At 39.1% G+C, this 20,261-nt stretch overlaps 2 protein-coding genes across 15 annotated transcripts in view; one reads left to right on the top strand and one right to left on the bottom strand.

The window, feature by feature from the left end:
• The window catches only part of CP (ceruloplasmin), an 86,637-nt gene extending 74,240 nt beyond the window's left edge, over positions 1-12,397 (top strand). For 2 of the 3 annotated variants that reach the window (XM_080657638.1, XM_080657633.1), the window contains 2 exons: positions 8,113-8,197; positions 11,943-12,397. In XM_080657638.1, the coding sequence (XP_080513764.1) occupies positions 8,113-8,195 (83 nt within the window). In that variant the 3' untranslated portion in view covers positions 8,196-8,197; positions 11,943-12,397. The remainder of the gene's footprint in view (positions 1-8,112; positions 8,198-11,942) is intronic. The other variant, XR_013960020.1, reaches the window with a different exon arrangement.
• HPS3 (HPS3 biogenesis of lysosomal organelles complex 2 subunit 1) overlaps positions 1-20,261 on the bottom strand; it is a 124,239-nt gene that overhangs the window by 58,711 nt on the left and 45,267 nt on the right. For 5 of the 12 annotated variants that reach the window (XM_080657665.1, XM_080657662.1, XM_080657664.1 and 2 more), the window contains 9 exons: positions 18,774-18,876; positions 16,219-16,400; positions 15,170-15,350; positions 13,834-14,067; positions 12,459-12,644; positions 11,940-12,128; positions 10,381-10,488; positions 6,213-6,419; positions 5,478-5,568 (listed from right to left, as the gene is read on the bottom strand). In XM_080657665.1, coding sequence (XP_080513791.1) covers positions 5,478-5,568; positions 6,213-6,419; positions 10,381-10,488; positions 11,940-12,128; positions 12,459-12,644; positions 13,834-14,067; positions 15,170-15,350; positions 16,219-16,400; positions 18,774-18,876 — 1,481 coding nt within the window. Of the gene's footprint in view, positions 1-5,477; positions 5,573-6,212; positions 6,420-10,380; positions 10,489-11,939; positions 12,129-12,458; positions 12,645-13,833; positions 14,068-15,169; positions 15,351-16,218; positions 16,401-18,773; positions 18,877-20,261 lie in introns of all 12 variants that reach the window. The other 7 variants (XR_013960024.1, XM_080657669.1, XR_013960025.1 and 4 more) reach the window with 6 other exon arrangements.

Genomic DNA, 20,261 nt, shown 5'->3' with positions numbered 1-20,261 from the left:
AAATGATATAATAGAGACTAAAAATAAAAAAGATCAATGAAACCGAGAGCTTGTTCTTTGAAAAGATAAACAAGATTGATGAACTGTTAGCCAGACTCGTCAAGAAAAAGGGATGACCCAAATAAATAAAATCAGAAATGAAAGTGGAGAAGTAACAACTGACACTACAGAAATACAAAGGATTGTAAGAAAATACTATGACAAATGTTTTTGACTGTTTTTCTATAGTTGATTTCTAATTTCATTCTATTGTGATTTGAGAAGATGCTTGATATGATTTCAATATATGTCAACAACCTGGACAATGTGGAGGAAATGGGCAAATTCCTAGAAAAATACAATCTCCCAAAACTGAATCAGGAAGACTCAGAAAACCTGAAAAGGCCAATAACAATTAATGAAGTAGAAGCAGTAATCAAAAAAACTCCCAGGAAACAAAAGCCATAGTCTGAATGGCTTCACAGAAAAATTTTACCAAATATTCAAAGACGAAATAACAGCTCTACTCCTCAAAGTATTCAAAAAAATCCAAGAGGAAGGAACACTTCCATTCTCTTATTATGAGGCCAGAATTATTCTAATTCAAAACCAGGTAAACAAAGAAAGACAATTACAGGCCAATATCCATAATGAACATATATGCTAAACCCTCAACAAAATTTTAGCAAAGTGGATCCAGCAACGTATTAAAAAGATCATACACCATAACCAAGTGGGATTTATTCCAGGGATGCAAGGCTGGTACAGTATTTGCAAATCAATAAATGTGATACATCACATAAACAAATTAAAAGACAAAAAGAATTACATGATCGTATCAACAGACGCAAAAAAAAGCCTTCAATAAAATCCAACACCCATTTTTGATAAAAACTCTCAGAAAAGTGGGAATAGAGGGATCATATATCAACAGAATAAAGGCCATATATGATACTTTGGCCACCATCATACTCAATGGGCAAAAACTTAAACCATTTCCTCTAAGAACAGGAACAAGATAGGGATGTCTGCTTTCACCACTCTTATTCAGCATATTATTGGAAGTCCCAGCCACAGCAATAAGGCAAGAAGAAATAAACAGCATCCAAATTGGAAAGGAGGAAGTAAAACTCTCATTATTCACAGATGACATGATTTTGTACATACAAAACGCTAAAGACTTACCAAAAACTACTAGATTTAATAAATGAATTTGGCAATGCAGCAGGATACAAAATTAATAGCCAGAAATCAATGGCATTTTTATACACCAATAATGAATTCTCAGAAACTAAACAAACAATCCCATTTACTCTTGCAACAAAAAAATTAAGATACTTAGGAATAAACTTAACTAAGGAGGTAAAAGACTTGTACTCAGAAAACTACAGGAAGTTGAAAAAAGAGACAGAGGAAGACATAAACAAGTGGAAGAATATACCCTGTTCATGGATTAGTAGCATTAACATAATTAAAATGTCCATACTACCAATGCAATCCCTATTAAAATGCCAATGGCATATTTCACAGATCTAGAACAAATACTCCAAAAATTTATATGGAACCAAAAAAGATACCGAATAGTTGCAGCAATCTTGAGAAAGAAGAACAATGTTGGAGGGATCACAATACCAGATATCAAGTTATTCTACAAAGCCACTGTATTCAAAACAACCTGGTACTAGCACAAGAACAGGGATATAGATCAATGGCACAAAACAGAGATCCCAGAAATTGACCCAAGCCACTATGCTCAATTAATATTTGACAAAGGAGGCAAGAACATACAATGGAGTCAAGAAAGTCTCTTCAATAATTGGGGTTGAGAAAATTGTACAGATACAAGCAAAAGAAAAGAAAATAGACCAACTTACACCATACACAAGAATAAACTCAAAATGGATAAAAGACTTAAATGTAAGTCATGAAACCATAAAAATCTTAGAGGAAAAAATGGGCAGCAAAATCTCAGACATCTCTTATAGTAATATGTTTATGGCTACATCTCCTAGGACAAAGGAAACTTAAGGAGAAAATAAACAAGTGGGGCTACATCATCAAAATAAAAAGATTCTGCGCAGCCATCAACAAAATGAAAGGCTGTATGGGAGAACATATTTGGCAATAATACACCTAATAAAGGTTTAATATCTAAAATATATAGAGAACTCATACAAAAGAAAGACAATTAAAAAATGGGCAAAGGACCTAAATAGACACTTCTCCAAAGCAGACATACAGATGGTCAAGAGATATATGAAAAAATGTTCAAAGTCACTGATCATCAGAGTGATGCAAATTAAAACAATGAGGTATCACCTCACATCTGCCAGAAAGGCTACTATCAACAAATCAACAAATGACAAGTGCTGGTGTGGATGTGGAGGAAAGGGAACCCTAGTACACTGCTGGTGGGAATGCTTACTGGTGCAGCCACTATGGAAAACAGTATGGAGTTTCTTCAAAATTTAAATATGGAACTGCCATTTGACCCAGTGATCCCATTTCTAGGAATATATCCTAAGAAAACTTAAACACCAATCAGAAAAAATGATGCACCTCTATGGTCATACCAGTGCAATTTATAATAGCTAAGATCTGGAAATAGCCCAAGTGCCCATCAGTAGATGAGTGGCTAAAAAATAATGGTACATTTACACCATGAAATACTGTGCCATCAGTGAAAAAGAAGGATCTCTTGCCCTATCTAGTTTGGCTCAGTGGAGAGAATGTCGGGCTGTGGACCGAAGGGTCCTGGATTCGATTCCAGTCTAGGCCATGTACCTCGGTTCCAGGGTCCTCCCTGGCCCCGGCCTTGGTCTGGGCTTGTGCAGAAGACTATCAATTGATGTGTTTATGTCACATTGATATTTCTCTCTTTCCCTCTCTCTCTAAAACTCAATGGAAAAATATCCTCGGGTGAGGATTAAAAAACAAAACAGAAGGATCTCTAGGATCTCTTACTCTTTTGAGACAGTATGGAGGGATCTGGAGAGTATTATGCTAAGTGAAATAAGTGAGTCAGAGAAAGACAAGTATCACATGATCTCACTCATATATGGAATCTAATGAACAAAATAAGCTGATAAACAAAATAGATCCAGAAACCTAGAAGCATGGGACAGACTGCAGAAACTTAGAGGGAGGGAGTGGTGGTGGGAAGACATCAACCAAAGAACTTATATGCATATATGCATAACTCATGGACACAGACAACAGGGTGGTGAAGGCCTGGAGTGGAGGATGGGGGTGAGCTAGAAGGGGTCAATGGGATAAAAAGGGGGTCATATGTAATACTTTCAATAATAAAGATTTAATTTTAAAAAATGGAACTGCCTTATAATCCAATGAATCCACTTCTGGGAATATATCTGAAGAAATCTTAAACACTAAATGGAAAGAATATATGCAGATGCACCCCTGTGTAACAGCCAAGATTCTGAAGCAGCACAAGTGTCCATCAGCGGATGAGTGGATAAAAATGCTGTGGAATACTAGGAGGCTACAAAAATGAAGGAAATCTTACCCTTAGCAACAGCATCGATGGACCTGGAGAACATTATGCTAAGTGAAATAAGCTAATTACTGAAAGACATATACCATATAAGCGAAATCTAATAGACAAAATAAACTAACAAAGAGAAGAGAAACAGACTCATAGAGAACAAACTGCTGTCAGAGGGGAGACGGGTTTTAGGCAGGGAGAAAAAGGTGAAGGGATTAAGTAAAAAACAAACAAAACTTAAAAACCTTATAGACACCGACAATAGTATGGTTATTACCGAAAGGAAAAGAGAGTGGGAGTAACTAGAAGAGGTTGAGAGGTTTTATGGGGGATAAATAGTGACAGAAGGAGACTTGACTTGGGGTGGTGAACACAGTAATATACAGATGATGTATTATAGAATTGTATACCTGAAACCTATATAATTTTATTAACCAACTAGAGGCCTGGTGCACAAAAATTCGTGCACTCGGGGGGTGGTGAGGGTCCCTCAGCCTGGCCAGCACCCTCTCACAATCCGGGACCCCTTGGGTAGGGTCCCTAGGCCTGGCCTGAGATCACGGCCTAGCAGGGCTTTCCTTCCCCTGGCTGTGGGCAGCTGGCCCCACCCCTGCCGCTGCCACTGCTTGCCACCTATGCAGCACTGCCCTCCCTCCCCTGCCACCGCTGGCCTCCCTCTGCAGGCAACAGGCTGGAGTGTGATGGCTTGGCTGGCCTGGGCCTCTCTCTTTCTTTGCTGGGGGGTGGGCCCAGCCCTGCGAGGGGCCGTGTGCTTACCTGATCAACCCTAAACACTCGCCTGTCTACCTGATCGCCCCTAACCACTGGCCTGCCTACCTGATCGCCCTAACCATTTGCCTGCCTACCTGATCACCCCTAACTGCTGGTCTGCCTACCTGATCTCCCCTAACCACTCTCCCTTCCTGCCTGATTGCCTCTAACCACTTGCTTGGGGGTGGGGCCAGCCCTGTAAGGGGCTGTGGTGGTCTGGTCACTGGTCATTCCGGTCGTGACGCCTCTTGCCTTTTATTATATAGGATGTCACCCCAATAAATTTAATTAAAGAAAAATACACATTTAAAAAATGATAAAGAGTCTTTTGAGTAAGGTAATGATGTGCCTGAGGTGTGAAGATGTGGGCTCTCTGCACTGGAAAGTGATTCACTAATACAAACCTTAAGTTCAAAATTATGTGATAAATGTGATGCAGGTGGGCCAGGCAATCAAACACCTGACACTTCCATCTTCTGAAAACCAAAAAACAATCAGCACAAAACGTTAGTGTATAGTCACCTTCTCCCAATCATGAAGGGAGATTTTCAGAAAAACTCCTTCCAATAACTGCTGGTTCTGCCTAACACTTTAAAGACCAATGAGCTCTGCTAGAAAATACAACTCCAGCACTGGAATCAATGTAACCACACCCTCTGTCATCAGGCCAACAATTAAGTAGTGATATAAACACAAGAGTAAGAACTTGATAACCATGTATCTATCAAGATTTACAAAGGATTATTTTGGAAATTTAAAAAATAACTACCAATGCTATAAAATACTGCATAATTTAGAGACACTCCACTTTTAAATCATTGAGAACCTTGTAATTCTTCAATACTTGCTTATAATTATGATTAATAATGATAACCATCTTAATTTCCTACATGAAGTAAATTAAGCACTAATAAAAATGTAATTGTATTAATGAAAATTCCAATTTTTGAAATCCTGAGGTTGTGAGTTTCTGGTACTATGATAACTTATGTTTGAAAAGATTAACTGAAAGGGTCAGCTCTGTAGCTAGAAGAGATGAATGCATGTCAAATGCAATGGGGGAGTGTGAACGCTGAAAGTCAGCTCCAGCCTATTAGGAGAACCTCTTTGCCTCACTTGAGAATCAGATGAAAAAACTCAAGAAAGCAGGGCTTCAACAAATTATGGAAACTAAAGCTAAGATGCAATTAAATATATAATTAAGCAAAAATGATCATTTTACCTTTTAATGATGACAGGTAAAGTTGATATTTCTCTCCACCACATTTTATTCTCTGACAAAGTTCAGGCAGCAGTTTTTTCCACCACAAAGTCTATCTTAGAAAAAATGAATAAATTTTAAGTTTGCTGCATTTTACATTAAGATTTCCAAAAAGAATGAGAAGATCATGCAGGAAAGTACTGGACAAAAATGCATCATTTTGGTTAAGATGGCAACTTTGTTATAACAGAAGTTGTATCAGCAGCCAGTCTTCTGGTTAAACTATAACATGGAAGTCAGATTTGTAGTGTGAAAATCTAATAGTATGTATACTGTGCATAAGTACACAGCTATGTTCACTAAGAAACACAAACATGTCCTGGATTATCTCTGAGGTAGCAAGAAGAAAGGAAGGAAGAAAAGAAAAAGGACTAAAGTCTAGATCTCTAATTTCTAAACTAAAGACCACGTAGCCCAGAAAAATATTTTCCCATTATCATTACGGGAAATAGCCTACTTCATCTTCAAATGAGTGATTTTTAATGAAGATAACATACCATCACCATACATTTTAATAGCCCCTAACAGTACTCAAAACACATAGCATGTTAAATACATCTGCTCATTTGACCTGCACAGTCCTGTGAAGCTGGACTGGCATTAATCTGTCCCCATTTTGCAGAAAAGGCAACAAGATGATCAAATCTGATTATCACTGATCTAGAAAATGTAATAAATGTAATCTGAAAAGCATACCCGATTCTCATCTTTCAGTTCATGATTAGCATATGGAATGACCGCCTGTGGGCACCTCTCTAGCAGTGTGTCTATGCACTGCTCATACTCTTTCAGACGCGTCCGGCACAGAACCTGGACACTGAGGCCAGCAACAGTGTCTTCTGAGAGGGGCTCCAAGAACGGAACAACGGAAGCTATGTCAAATGAAGGACCACATATAAGAGACTATGAACAGAAAAGTGAAAAGTTATGGAATGAGGCACCCCAAAATCTAGTGCACAACATATGAGAGTACTATTTTTTCAAGAAAAAGAAGAACGCAATTTTAGAGCACACATATATGATACTCATTAAGCTTAAGTGAAGTATTAAATAATATTTAACCACCTCTAGTTTGAAGAATAACAATCTATTTGATAGAAAGCAATAATTTAAAAAATAACATGATTTTATTTGCTTAGCATAGACTGCATTTAAAAACTAATGGGAATGCTTTAGGGACTCCATCCTAAGGAAATAATCAACATCATAGTCAACAATTTATGTCCAATGATGTTCACCACAAGAATATTTATAATACTGAAAAAGTAGGAGCAACCTAAATGTTACACAAAAAGGGATAAGTAAATTATGGTACATCTGTATGATGGAATATTATATAGTCACCAAAATTGTTTTCGAAGGCCATTTAATGACAAAATACTCATGATAAAATGATGAGTAAAAACATCTTAATACAAAATTATATTCAGAGCACGATCAGTTTCATAAAATCTTCATAGGTACATACACATATAGAAATGCCTTTGGGAGAGCATGGAATTTGAGACAGAGATCAGCTCAATGAATGGGAGGACAAAGCCTACTTGTGTCTTCCTGTATTTTCCAAAGTTTCTATAATAAGCATGCATTACACATATAACCAAAATAAAATTTAACATTTAAGAAAACTAACACAACTGTTAAGACCCTAATAATTTGTATCAATACCATTTGCCACAAGCTGAATAAAAAAGCAGGTACTATTTCAGTATTCAGAACTGTAACCGATATTTTACTTCTAAGTATTTAAACTATAAATACAGTTGACCCTTAGTATTGTGGATTTGAACTGCATGGGTCCACGTATATGCAGATTTTTTCAAGTTACCCACACAGTTCAAACCGTCGTTCAAGGGTCAACTGGCAATGCTGAGGGTCGACTCAAGTTATATATGAATTTTCCATTGTGCGGGCAGCTGGTGCTCCCAACACCCATGATGCTCAAGGGCCAACTGTCCTACTGTTTTGTTTTATTTAACTATAATATTTTTTATTCTACCACCTTTCTTCTGGATAAACATGAGATCATATACTGTTTTTCTTCTTCCTGTATCCTTTTTGCTACAGCTTCTTAGGCTCACAAGAGGACATAGAATGTGAACTATCTATTTATAGTCAGCATGCTTATTTTATTCCAATCTCTACCAAGGAATGGCTAGGAGAATAAGGTCAATCCCTTTCCTTCCTGCAAGTTTAATAATCACCTTCCCATCTGAATAATTTCCTGATGTAAGATAGCAAACATAAAATAAGGTGATAACTTGCCACTCATAGATCTCCCAACATAAAAGATTATTTCTATATTGGAAGGAGCAAAGCATGGTTAAAATGCAATTAGTCAAAGCTTGGTACAAGATGATTACTCATGAACTTTTCCTTAGTTTTATCCATTACCATCAAGAAGTTTAAAAGTAAAACACACCAGACAACACATATATTACTGAATTAAAAAATGGGCCAAAGGTTACTACTGCCCTTTAAAATACTCCCAGTGCTGTCTGCTTCTTAGCAGACTGCTCCATTGTTCTTTTAGGATAGGAAATGGACTCCTCTCCACCCCCAGCACAGGTACCATTTACTCCCTTCTCTGATTTAGATCCCTTGCCCTCAGCTGGCTCTGCAGGACTGGAATCCAGACTTCTGGGGCTCCTCTACCTACTCAATCAACTGCTGCTCTAAAGGTGAGGTGTCCGGCAAGGAAGTGGGGGAGGGGCCCATGACAATTTTGGCAAAGGGCAGGGCATTTACTACTTACTGTGTCATTTCAGGCAGCAGCTTTTTGACATGTAGATGATTTCTATATTGTTTTTATTTTAATTTTTGCACAAATGTATACTGTCACAATGACTGAGGACAAGAGACACATCAAATTTGTGTGGTGGTGGTAGGTGGGGGTGGAGGGAGTCATACAATTTGAGAAACCTCTCCAGGTGATCCTGAACCTTCCCATTCCTCTCTAGGTGAGAACCACATGAAATCTTCTTGTTTCTTGAGAGTTATTTTGTTCTTAATAACTAAGACTAATTGACCTACAGATAATCTAGAAAGAGATATAACTAGGAAAGTGACTTAAGAAAGTGGCTTACATTTCTATCCTTTAACAGCAAAGACTCCTTTTTAAGAGACCTCTATATTATACTTTTTCAAGCAGTGATTACAAATATGCTTTCTCAGGTGAGATTTAATAGCACTTGTTACAATTACGATTTTTTTTAATATATTTTATTGATTTTTTACAGAGTGGAAGGAAGAGGGAGAGTTAGAAACATCGATTAAGAGAGAAACATCAATCAGCTGCCTCCTGCACACCCCCTACTGGAGATGTGCCCACAACCAAGGTACATGCCCTTGAATGGAATCGAACCTGGGACCCTTCAGTCCGTAGGCCAATGCTCTACCCACTGAGCCAAACCAGTTAGGGCTACAATTATGATTTTAAATAGGTGATTAGTGCACATGATCTAGGAGAGCAAGGCCCTGACTGCCTGGTCCCATGCTGTACAAATTTACAGTATATGTTCAAGGAATATCTGTGGAATGAACAAGCCTGAGGCTCAGTAGCCTCTACATCAGGGGTGGGCAAACTTTTTGACTCGAGAGCCACAATGGGTTCTTAAACTGGACCGGAGGGCCAGAACAAAAGCATGGAAGGAGTGTTTGTGTGAATTAATATAAATTCAAAGTAAAGGAGCGGAGGGGAGAGCAAGAGAACCCTCCGCTCTTTTGGCTCCGCGGGCCGGATAGAACAGCCGAACGGGCCGAATCCGGCCCATGGGCTGTAGTTTGCCCACGGCTGCTCTACATCATAAGGGTACTAAAAATGAGGACCAACAAGACTCTTCTCTGTTGATTTTTTAAGAATGTAACTCCATTTCTGGAGACAACACAGAGGCTATCCAAGCAATACTGCCTGCTGAGCTTCCCTCCCAACCACCATCCCCAATTTTGGTTTCCATAAGCAATAACCACACTTATACCTGTTCCCAGGGAAAATGAGGGGCTGCAAACTCAAAAACCTAAGGAGGCCAAAAGGCAGCTGGGTGTAAGGAAACTGGACACCACAGGCTCAGTGTCTAGACCAAAAACTGTAGCGGCAAGACAGCCAGCCACTGGCTGGCTCCAACCCGCGGTTCTTAGGCAATGAGGGCCCAGGGTTACCAGGTCTGCGGAATTTTTCAAGAGAAAAGTAAAACTCAGAATTCTTAATTTTTATATGTTAGTAGATACACTGGATGACCAAACAAAACAGATTTGTGGGTTCTATTTGATCCTTGGACCATTGAACTACTATTAAACAAAATCATATCCACATCTAGCCCAGCCTGGTCCACCAAGTCAAATGTAGACTTTCTCATTCTGGTCAAAACACTGTCACAGAATTCCTGCAGGATTATCTACACTCTCTGATCATACGTCTTCCTTTTTCTTTTCTTTCTTTTTTTTTTAATCCTTTCAGGAGCCAGATAAATTGGCTACTTTGAACTATTTCCTACAAAACAGACAGTAGTAGCTAGATTGGGCTAGAGGCCTAAAATGTATGAGTGAAGACTGAAAAAATATGAATCAAAGCAATAAAACTCTGCTAAACATTTGCCACATATGCATTTCACAAAGTGTTTTCAAGCACATGCTGAAAAAGAGCCAAGACAGTCATGTGACTTGGGTGCTTATTCATTTATGGTAACAAAAGCAGCCTTCCTGTGAGCAGTTTCAGGCAGAGGCAGGAGAACTCCTGAGCATGCCTGTGGACTTCCCCCTCAAAATTATAAATTCTAGATTAACACAACATCTGAAGTCCTACAAATTTATATCCTACATTAAATTGTAATATGTATACTCATTAAAAAGAGGCATTTTCATTTACCTGTAATTTGGAGAGATCTTCTGTATAATTTTTGTCAGCTAAGGAATCAGATGTTATTAAGACATTAACCCATGGATAGATTAAGCCATAATGGCTACAGGCGTTTATCTAAAAAGTAAAAGAAATTAATATAAACATAATACAACAAAACAGATGTTCTTCATCCATGCTAAATAGAACAAGCAATCACTAGTCCTCAGCCGTGTTGCAGAATTAAGTATACACCTTCCTGGGAATGAGAAGGGAAGTCATTTAGAATCTATTCCCCTGGGGAAAGTTTCAGTCTTCCTGCTTCTCACTGAACAAATCTGCACTGAATATTCCTTAATACTTTAAATTTTAAAATATTCCAAGGAGGCCCTTTCTAGCAAAAAAAGCAATAGTGCTTTTAAGCTAATTATTCTTTTAAAAAGTTAACAATAATATTGGAAATAATTTTTTATTTCTACTACTTTCCTTGGGAGACAAAATCGCTCCATAAGTTCTCAAGATGATTCCCCTAAAAGCCCTCTTATTCAAAAAGTTGGTGTCTTTTTCAGTTAGCTGTAGCATCCATGAGAGGCAGAGAAGCTGGTAGGGGAAAGGAGCAAGATGGGTAAAAGCAGCGGTGAGGGCTGCCATGAGGGCTACAGAACAGCTCTTATGTGTGTGGCTGACAGGACATAATGAGATCCTTTTCCACAGTCCCTCACGTGCAAGCGAGGTCAGATGTCTTTTCTCGTGTTCTACTTCATGGCCATCCTGGGAAGCACAGACATGTTCTGGGAAAGCCCCTTCCCTCATGCTTTAACTACTGAGGTACCACTGCAAGTCAGAGGCAGTACAGGCACTCTTTAGAATACAAAATTATTTAAAACTAGAGGCCCAGTGCACAAAATTTGTGCACTTGGGAGGGGTCCCTCAGCCCGGCCTGCGTCCTCTTGCAGTCCAGAAGCAGGCCTAAGCTGGCAGTTGGACATCGTTAGCGCTGCAGAGGAGGCAGGAGATGCTCCTGCCACCACTGCTGTGCTCGCAGCCATCAGCCCGGCTCCCATAGGGGGAGCACATTGACCACCAGGGGGCAGCTCCTGCATTGAGCATCTGCCCCCTGGTGGTCAGTGCACATCATAGCAACTTATCGTTCCCAGTTGGTCCACTATTAGGGTCAATTTGCATACTACCTTTTTATTATATAGGATGTGGGCAACTTCACCCATGGACAAGTTCGAAGTGTACTTTTAACTCCTGAAAAAGATATCTGGTGCCCTAGTTGGTTTGGCTCAGTGGATAGAGCATCAGCCTGCGGACTGAAGGGTCCCAGGTTCGATTCCAGTCAAGGGCACATGCCTGGGTTGTGGGCTTGATCCCCATTAGGGGACATGCAGAAGGCAGCCAATCAATGATTCTCTCTCATCATTGATGTTTCTATTTCTCTTTCCCTCTCCCTTCCTCTCTGAAATCAATAAAGATATATTAAAAAAAAAAAGATATCTGGTGATAAAACTTAGGTTTAATTTAAAGCCATTCAAAATAAGAAGGCACATTATTTTAATGTGTAATGTATTATTCCATTATCTTACCAGATCCTTTGATGTTCGCAATGGTATGGTGTCAGGGGGCTGCCTCTTTGATAATCTCCAGATGTATTGTGATGTGAGCTTGAAAAAGAGTTCCTGCAGTAGCACATCTGGGAGACATGCTATCAGCTGAGCTTCCCAAAAGTCTACCAAGAGCTGAGGAATCGTATCTCCATCCTTACCACAGAGCACCTTGAACGTGTGAAACAAGCCCCCATATCACAGATAAATATAGTATTGATAGAGTTAAAACTGGTTTAAACAGCATTCCATCATGTGGGCCATGCATTTCATAATCTATCATTAACATTAGTGCCATGGCACAGCACACTTAGACATTTTAACAGGAAACAACTTAGAGCTTGCATGGATGAAAATTTTCTACATATACTCTTTTATAAATTGATTATGTCTAAGTTTGTGTTTTTTTTCAATAAACAAATAAAAACTCACTTCTCTTATTCTGCTCCCTGGCCCCCACCAATTTTATCTAGAACAATTTACATTTGGAAATTGACAAACCTTAAAGAAGGAATCTGCTTCTTCAATCCCAATTTTGTTGTTCTTTTGCAACCCCAGGACTGAAGCCACAAGCAACCCAGGCTGGGTCTCTTTCAAGTGAACTGCAAGCTCAGTTGGAAACATCTGTTCCTTCTTCTGTTGAATCAATAGCCGAGGTTCAAGAATAAAGCCACATACTAATTTCATCTAAAGATAAAAAAGAAATTTAGGAACAAAATGTACATTGCATTCATCTTATAAATACATACTAGTGCATTCAAGATTCATGGTTAAGCTATTAATAATTTACTTTAATCTCAATTTTTTCTTTAACTATAAAGACCAGTTCTTACTTTAAGAACATCAGTTAACTGTCTTCATAAAAGTTATTAATATTTAAGCAAGCATCAAGATGTCCTATTTTTGAAGAGAGCTTTATATTTAAGCTTACTTGATTTAATAATAATATACCTTAAGTTTTTTCAAAATTATGGAAAGAAAATTCATCTTTCTAGAATTCTACTCTTCAAAGCAAAGGATACCTCAATGTTGACTTGCTCTTCTCATAATAATAAAGCACTCCTGCTTTTCTTGTTTTAGAAACCAAAGCTGTACTGTGGGTGTTTGCCTATAGTCAGGCAGTAAAATAACAGTGTAGGAGCACAGATCTGAAGACAGCCTGCCTGCTTTAAATCCTGGTTCTACACTCACCAGCAGTGTCATCTTGAACAAGTTATTTAACCTTTCTTTGGCTTAGTTCCCTTATCTATAGAATAAGTATAATAACAGCATCTACCTTATAGCATTGTTGCAAAAATTAAATGAGAACATATGCAAGGGAATAGGCCTGGGACATCATTCAATTAATGTTGCCTCATAATTTCTTCGCCCAATAATTAACATTTTGGCTCATGCCCCCAAATGGCCTATCTTTCAAGGGAAAGCTACCTTTTCTTCGCTACATAATTCAAATGCCCAATCCTCCATATAGTCCTTTGTGATTTTTCCCAAGTGCAGGCTATTTCTGCAACCACTGGACTCCTAAGACTCACAGCTAATATCCCACATGCTGTACTTGAATACACTTCACTCTATTTCAGTGGGGATGGCATTCCCTCATGCTGTCGGCTCAGAAAGAGCCTATGTATTTCCCATGCTCTGAATGTACCTAAGTTGAAAGGTCTTTGGATACCCACTGCTGCCCTTTATAATTCTTTTTTATTCGCCAGATCCAAAGCTCAAGCATTCCCTCTGGGTCACTTCCTTTATAATGTCAAGTCTATTTTCCTTTATGACTAAGAAAAAATGAACTAGCCAGAAGCCAGAAGAAAGCTAAACACCTTAGGACTACTGGTCTTATTTCAGCCTGCTGTTAATACCAGGCAGGGCACCATACCTCTGAATGGCTTTTCACTTCATTTCTGTACATGTCAAGATCTCCCATTTTCAGAGCCATTGCTGCCTTGGTCAATGTCACTAAGACTGATGAAAACCCAGAAGTATCCAGTTTCCTTAGGTAGCTCATGGCAGTTAGAGGGTTAATATTCTTCATAGAAGGACTACAGAGGATATGGGGCAGCTGCTTTGGCTCAGCCACATGAAACATCTGAACCACTTTTACTGCTAATTCCTTCGGTGAGTATGAATGAGAAATAAAAGGCCAGTCAGTCAACAGAAAGCAACAAAATCAGGGGTAAATAATGATACAAAGCTAAGATATAACATTCCAATTAAAATAAAATTATAGTATTATGTTTTGATTTAAAAAGACAGAGTTGATGATAATAATGTGGGAGAACTCGGATTACTTGAAGTAATTTCTTTGCTGAGTTAAAATGAAAAAGCAGTGAAAGTATGTACCGAATTGTGGCCAGCACTTCTAACTTTAACAAGCATTCAGAAGAAGAAAATATTAGATTATATCACACTCAAAAGTCCATTATAAGAAATTACAACTTAGTAAAAAATATACTTAATGGGGTAATTTATTAAAAATTTTCATTTCTCTCAAAATCTTAAAACGTTTGGTATCACAGTATCTAACTTTGCAAATCTGCATTCATCTTTTTAAAAATACACGAGGGCCTGGCTGGTGTGGCTCAATTGGTTGGGCACTGTCCTATACACTGGGGAGTCGCTGTTTTAATTCTGGGTCAGGGCACAAGCCTGGGTTGGGGGTTCAATCCCCAGTCAGGGTGCATACCAGAGGCAACCAATCAATGTTTCTCTCTCACATCAATGTTTCTCTATCTAAAATCAATAGAAACATGTTTTTAAAAAGTAAAAATACATGAGGGGCTACAAATAATCCTTAATAATGTGTTAAGGTCACTAGGCCAGGATATTGTAAGTGAAGTTTTGGGCACATGGAGAGTGGGGTGACTAGGGTTGTGAAAGGTCTGCAGACGAGAAGGAAGCAATGCCCTCATTTCTATGTCATTCTTTTAAAGACAAGCAACTGTTACGTTGGACAGGTCACTCAATCACAATGGACCACATTTCTCTGTCTATATAATGAGAAAATATGAGAAGATGATTGTAAATTCCTTTCCAAGCTATAATTCTATAATTACTAATGAAGAAAGGGGCACATTAGTTACCATTTTAGGAAAAGAAACTATTACCAAGGAAAAATATTTGGAACTTGACTTCTTAATGGTATTACATAAAATAAATTGCTAAAATAAAAACTTAAAAATATTAGATATAACTAAATAGAAAACCATATTCACTTCACTTAATTCTTCATCCAAGTTCTCATAAAGTGAATGACTAATGTAAAAGATTAACCCCCTCTCATAATTCTGTGATCCATCCTCAACTGCCCAGTCCACTCGAGCCAAAACTTCAGCCATAGACAAACCAGACATCTTATAGTAGGGCAAGGCGAGGTGGGAATACTGGGTGTCAAGCCTGAAGAAAAGGAAGCAAAGAAAGCTCAGATTTGTCATTTTTAAGCCACGGTATCCAATACGCTTCACAATAAAGCAGATTATGCTTTCCAGATGACATAATTCTCAAAATACTTTTCTACTCTCATTAGTAGTTGTAATAAGCTCCTAAGTTTTATTCTGCAAAGCCCTTCTAATTAATGTAGTAATTTTTACTTGACCATAATAAAAATAGAAAAAAATTCATTAAATGAATTTTATTTTCATAATGTGGCTCTAAAATAATGGTGTTTATAGGTAGGAAAAGTCTGTTTTATTAATTTATAATCATGCCCCGGGGTCAAATAAGCCTTTGAAACAATCATATACAAAACAATTTATAAACATCATTCTCAGAAATAAAAATCGTTATTCATACTAGTGTCCTTTTCTGGCATCATAAAAGCATTGACTACTAAGATTAAAAAACCACAGAACATTCAACTGGTATCTCTCCCTTAAAGCTAACAAGAAATAAACTAGTAATAAAGCTTTCACTGTCAGGGATTTTACTGTCAGGGATTTTAATGCCCCACAATACCCCCATTTTGAGGCCTGAAAAGAAACTTCCAATTCATAAATTAAGTGGTGGGAGACTAATGAACTTGAGACTCACTACTCACCTAATAAACTAACTACTTGAAGGCAGGTAACATTCATCTTTATATCTCTAAGCTTAACACAATATCTGGCACATTTTATGTGCTCAACAAATGCTTGTGAAATAAAGGAGCCACCTCCCCTCATGCGTACCCCCAATTATTAGGTAACTACCAGAGATGGAAAAGATAGCAAGTACACCAAAAGTTCAAGACGGTTTCTCTAATAAGTTTCCAAAAAGCATCATCAACCTGCTGTAACAGTCTCCGAGGTGCCCACAGCTTTCTTTAAATGCTTCTAAAAGCTCTGCTTTTTCTCCAGGTTCCAGCTGACTGGCATCCATCAGTGCAGCTCTCACTAACAGATGGGCCTCACTAAGAAGGTGGATGCAGCTCTGGGTTTTTGCAGTCTTATAGGTATTACTGTAGTCTACCTAAAATGAAAAAGCAAACAGCTAATGTTGCAGCAGAAAAACTCATAAAAGTTTCCCAGTTCTTAAGAATATTTATATATTTTGTTAATAAAATTAATATTTGGACACATTAAGTCCTAAAAAGTGATTATTTATAATTCTGACAGGGCCTAGCTAAAGTACCCCCTCCCAATCTATGAGGCAGTTTTATACACACAATTATAAATACTCCTTTGATAAACAGCGCTCATCATTAGAAAAAGTACAAATAATACTGTAATACTAACAATACTGTTAACTTAGCAATAAAGCTAATGAACCTCTGAAATAGTTAACTCTTTTTTAAAGTTCTATGATTTAAATATTTCTCAAATTCAGACTAAGTATCCCTTCTGTTAGTTTCAATTGGTGAAATGAAATCATACTACATCTATTTCTATAACTTGCAGAGGGCTGATAAAAAATTATCACGAGCTATCTGAACCAATCTGTATCTGTACAGATTCTAGTAGGCAAATCATCTAGATGAAGTCTCAGAGTTTCAATTAAACAAAACTTAAAAACCAGAGCAAAGCTGATATAATCATCAGCATTTAAATGCCTGTGACAAATCAGGCAAAACCTTGACCTGATGATTAAAATTAACATCACCAATAAGGGGCAGATGGATATCATCAAGGTCATACCCTGAGAAACACATTAAACACTACTGGATCACCTGTGCAATATTCTGGCCAAGAAGGATAAGCTACTCATGAAAAATTATAAAAGGTGGAAAAGGGAAAATATATTTTTCAAAATGTTTTTATCATAAAAACAAGGCTGTGAACATATTCCAGAATTTAAAGGGCTAAAGAGACATGACAAATAAAATACCTGATGCCAGAGTGGATCCTGGATCAGAGTAGGGGAATGCTATTAGACCATTAGGGTAACTGACAAAATGAAATATGAACCAGAGACTAAAGTATCATGTCAGTGTTAAATGTACTGAAGCACATGACTGCCCTGTTATACAAGCAAATATCCTGATTCTTAGGAAACACACACTTAAGTATTTAGCCTTAGACTATGATCTATGCAATTTATTTTCCAAAGGATCAGAAAATAACATGTGTGTTTGTGTGTGTAGAAAGTGAAAGGGGGGGGGAGAGGGAGAGGGAGAGGGAGAGGGAGAGGGAGAGGGAGAGGGAGAGGGAGAGGGAGAGGGAGAGGGAGAGAGAGAGAGAGAGAGAGAGAGAGAGAGAGAGAGAGAGGCAAGGGATATACATTCAGGGTAAACCTATGTGGGGAATATACAAGTTTTATTTGTACTATTCTTATTCTTGCAACTTTTCTGTAAGTTTGAAATTACATATTTCAAAATAGAGTTAAAAAAAAATGGCCAAGAATGAGTTGGCAGCTGTCACTTTTAGAAAAGGAATAAGAATCCTATCTAATAAAAGAGTAATATGCAGATTGACCATCACTCCAACACACAAGATGGCTGCCCCCATGTGGACACAAGATGGCCAGCAGGGGAGGGCAGTTAGGGGTGACCAGGCTGGCAGAGGAGGGAAGTTGGGGGCAAACAGGCCTGCAGGAAAGGGCAGTTGGAGGGGGACCCAGGCCTGCAGGGGAGGGCAGTTAGGGGTGACCAGGCCTGCAGGGGAGGGCAGTTAGGGGTGACCAGGCCTGCAGGGGAGGGCAGTTAGGGGCGACCAGGCCTGCAGGGGAGGGCAGTTAGGGACCAAACAGGCTGGCAGGGGAGCAGTTAGGCATCAATCAGGCTGGCAGGGGAGTGGTTAGGGGGTGGTCAGGCTGGCAGGCAGAAGCGGTTAGGGGCAATCAGGAAGGCAGGCAGGCAAGCAGTTGGGAGCCAGCAGTCCTGGATTGTGAGAGGGATGTCGGACTGCCCGTTTAGGCCCAATCCTACACACCCTCCGTGCACGAATTTCGTACACCGGGCCTCTAGTGCCTAAAATAAAAAAAAAGAATACCCACTCTGGGGCCCTACTCACAGGACAATGCTATAGGTGCTGCAGTGCCCAGGGAAAACCTGCTGATATTTCAAAGAAGAATGAGACAGGGATAAATGATCTAAGATTTCTTTCATGGTTCTCTTTGCTAGGATTCAAAATAAAGGTTAAAGGCTATTTATATTTAGATTGGTTAATTAATGCTCATAGAATGATGGTATGAATATGGCAGTCTTATTTTCATGAAGGGAATTTCTACTAGCTCCTCAAATGCCAGGAGTTGGAAAAATAAGAAGATGGAGAAAGATGTACACTCCACTGTCAGACAAAGCTGGTGGGTGTGGCATTCTGAATGTAAGATAGTTAGAATCCATTTTTGGTCATCAATTCCACTCTATATTTCTACAAATAAGAATGAGAAGTCTGAAAGGAGTACCATTTCTTTGTACAGTTGCACTGGTGAGATTGTATTCACAATATACAAATTCCACCCAGCTTCAGCTACAGGAGGTGTTTTGAGCTTTACACTGGTACCTTTTCTAGAATTAAAAGCAAAACAAAGGACAAGAACTGTAAGATAAGTCATATTTAATAAATGGCAATTTTAAATGGTAAATATTTGATACCTAAAATAATCTACACTAACAAAAGATAAATATGCAAACTGACTGTACCTTTGCGATGCCCACCAGCCAATCAGGAGTGAGTATGCAAATTAACCCAACAAAGATGGTGGGTTAATTTGCATACACAGGCGCCAAGTGGCTGGGGGCAGGACGCAGGTGTTCTGCACCACCCCAGCCGCTCTGGGCCACTGGGCAGCATGGGAAGATGGAAAGGTGGCTCCAGGCTGGAGCAAAGGCGGTGCCGGCAGCCAGGGGAAGGAAGGCCCATTCTTGCACGAATCTTTGTGCATTGGGCCTCTAGTATAACTATAAAATAATTTTCATTTAGTATTTTCTTCGGTGTTAACTATACAATCAATTTTTATAAAGTACTAGAGGCCTGAATGAATTCATGCACCAGTGGTGCCCCTCGGCCTGGCCTGCACCCTCCCGCAATCTGGGACCCCTCAGGGGATGTTGGAGAGCCAGTTTCGACCCAATCCCCACAGGCCAGGCCAAGGGACACCACTGGTGGACAAACCTGTGCACTGGGCCTTTTTCGGCCTGATCCCCGCAGGCCAGGCCGAGGGACCCCACCGGTGCATGAATCCATGCACCAGGCCTCTAATATGCATATAAGATCTTTGGTTAATCTCTTCCCGCCCTTCTCCCTTTCCTATGAGATTCATCAGTCTGTTCCATGTTAACATGCCTGTGGTTTCTGCTCCTGCATTTTGTGTCTGCCCCCTGGTGGTCAGTGCACATCATAGCAACTGGTCAACTGGTCGACTGTCTGCCCTCTGGTGGTCAGTGCACATCATAGCGAGCAGTTGAGCAGCCTTAGCATATCATTAGCATATTATGCTTTGATTGGTTGAACAGCCAACTGGCCAACTGGACACTTAGCATATTAGGCTTTTATTATATAGGATTGTTTGTTCACAATGCTACACAGGCCTATAACATTTAATATTCTACAACTCATGAACTGATGAACCAATCACTTCCACTTCATTCCACAAGTATTCTTAAATAGGCAATAAGCTCAAAGAACAGGAAAGAGCCCTCAAAAGGAAGGGTGACGTGGCTGTGAAAGTCCCTGTGCCCAGGATCTCTCCTGAAAGTGGCCTTCATAAGCCCAGCATGCCCTGCATCACAAATCTATGAAGCCTCAACAGAGCAACAAACAGCTGCCAGGAAAGTGCAGAAGACACATATAACTGCAAGTCTGCTTAAAGCACTATCCCGTCTCTTGCTTTCACTATGTGATGCATTTTCTGTGGTTTACAAACCTTTTAAAATACAGACGTTTGATTAAA

Source organism: Plecotus auritus (genome assembly GCF_963455305.1).
Source record: "Plecotus auritus genome assembly, chromosome: 2".
Lineage (NCBI taxonomy): Eukaryota > Metazoa > Chordata > Mammalia > Chiroptera > Vespertilionidae > Plecotus > Plecotus auritus.
Note: the sequence above shows the minus strand (reverse complement) of the source record. Positions and strands in the feature narration are given on the sequence as shown.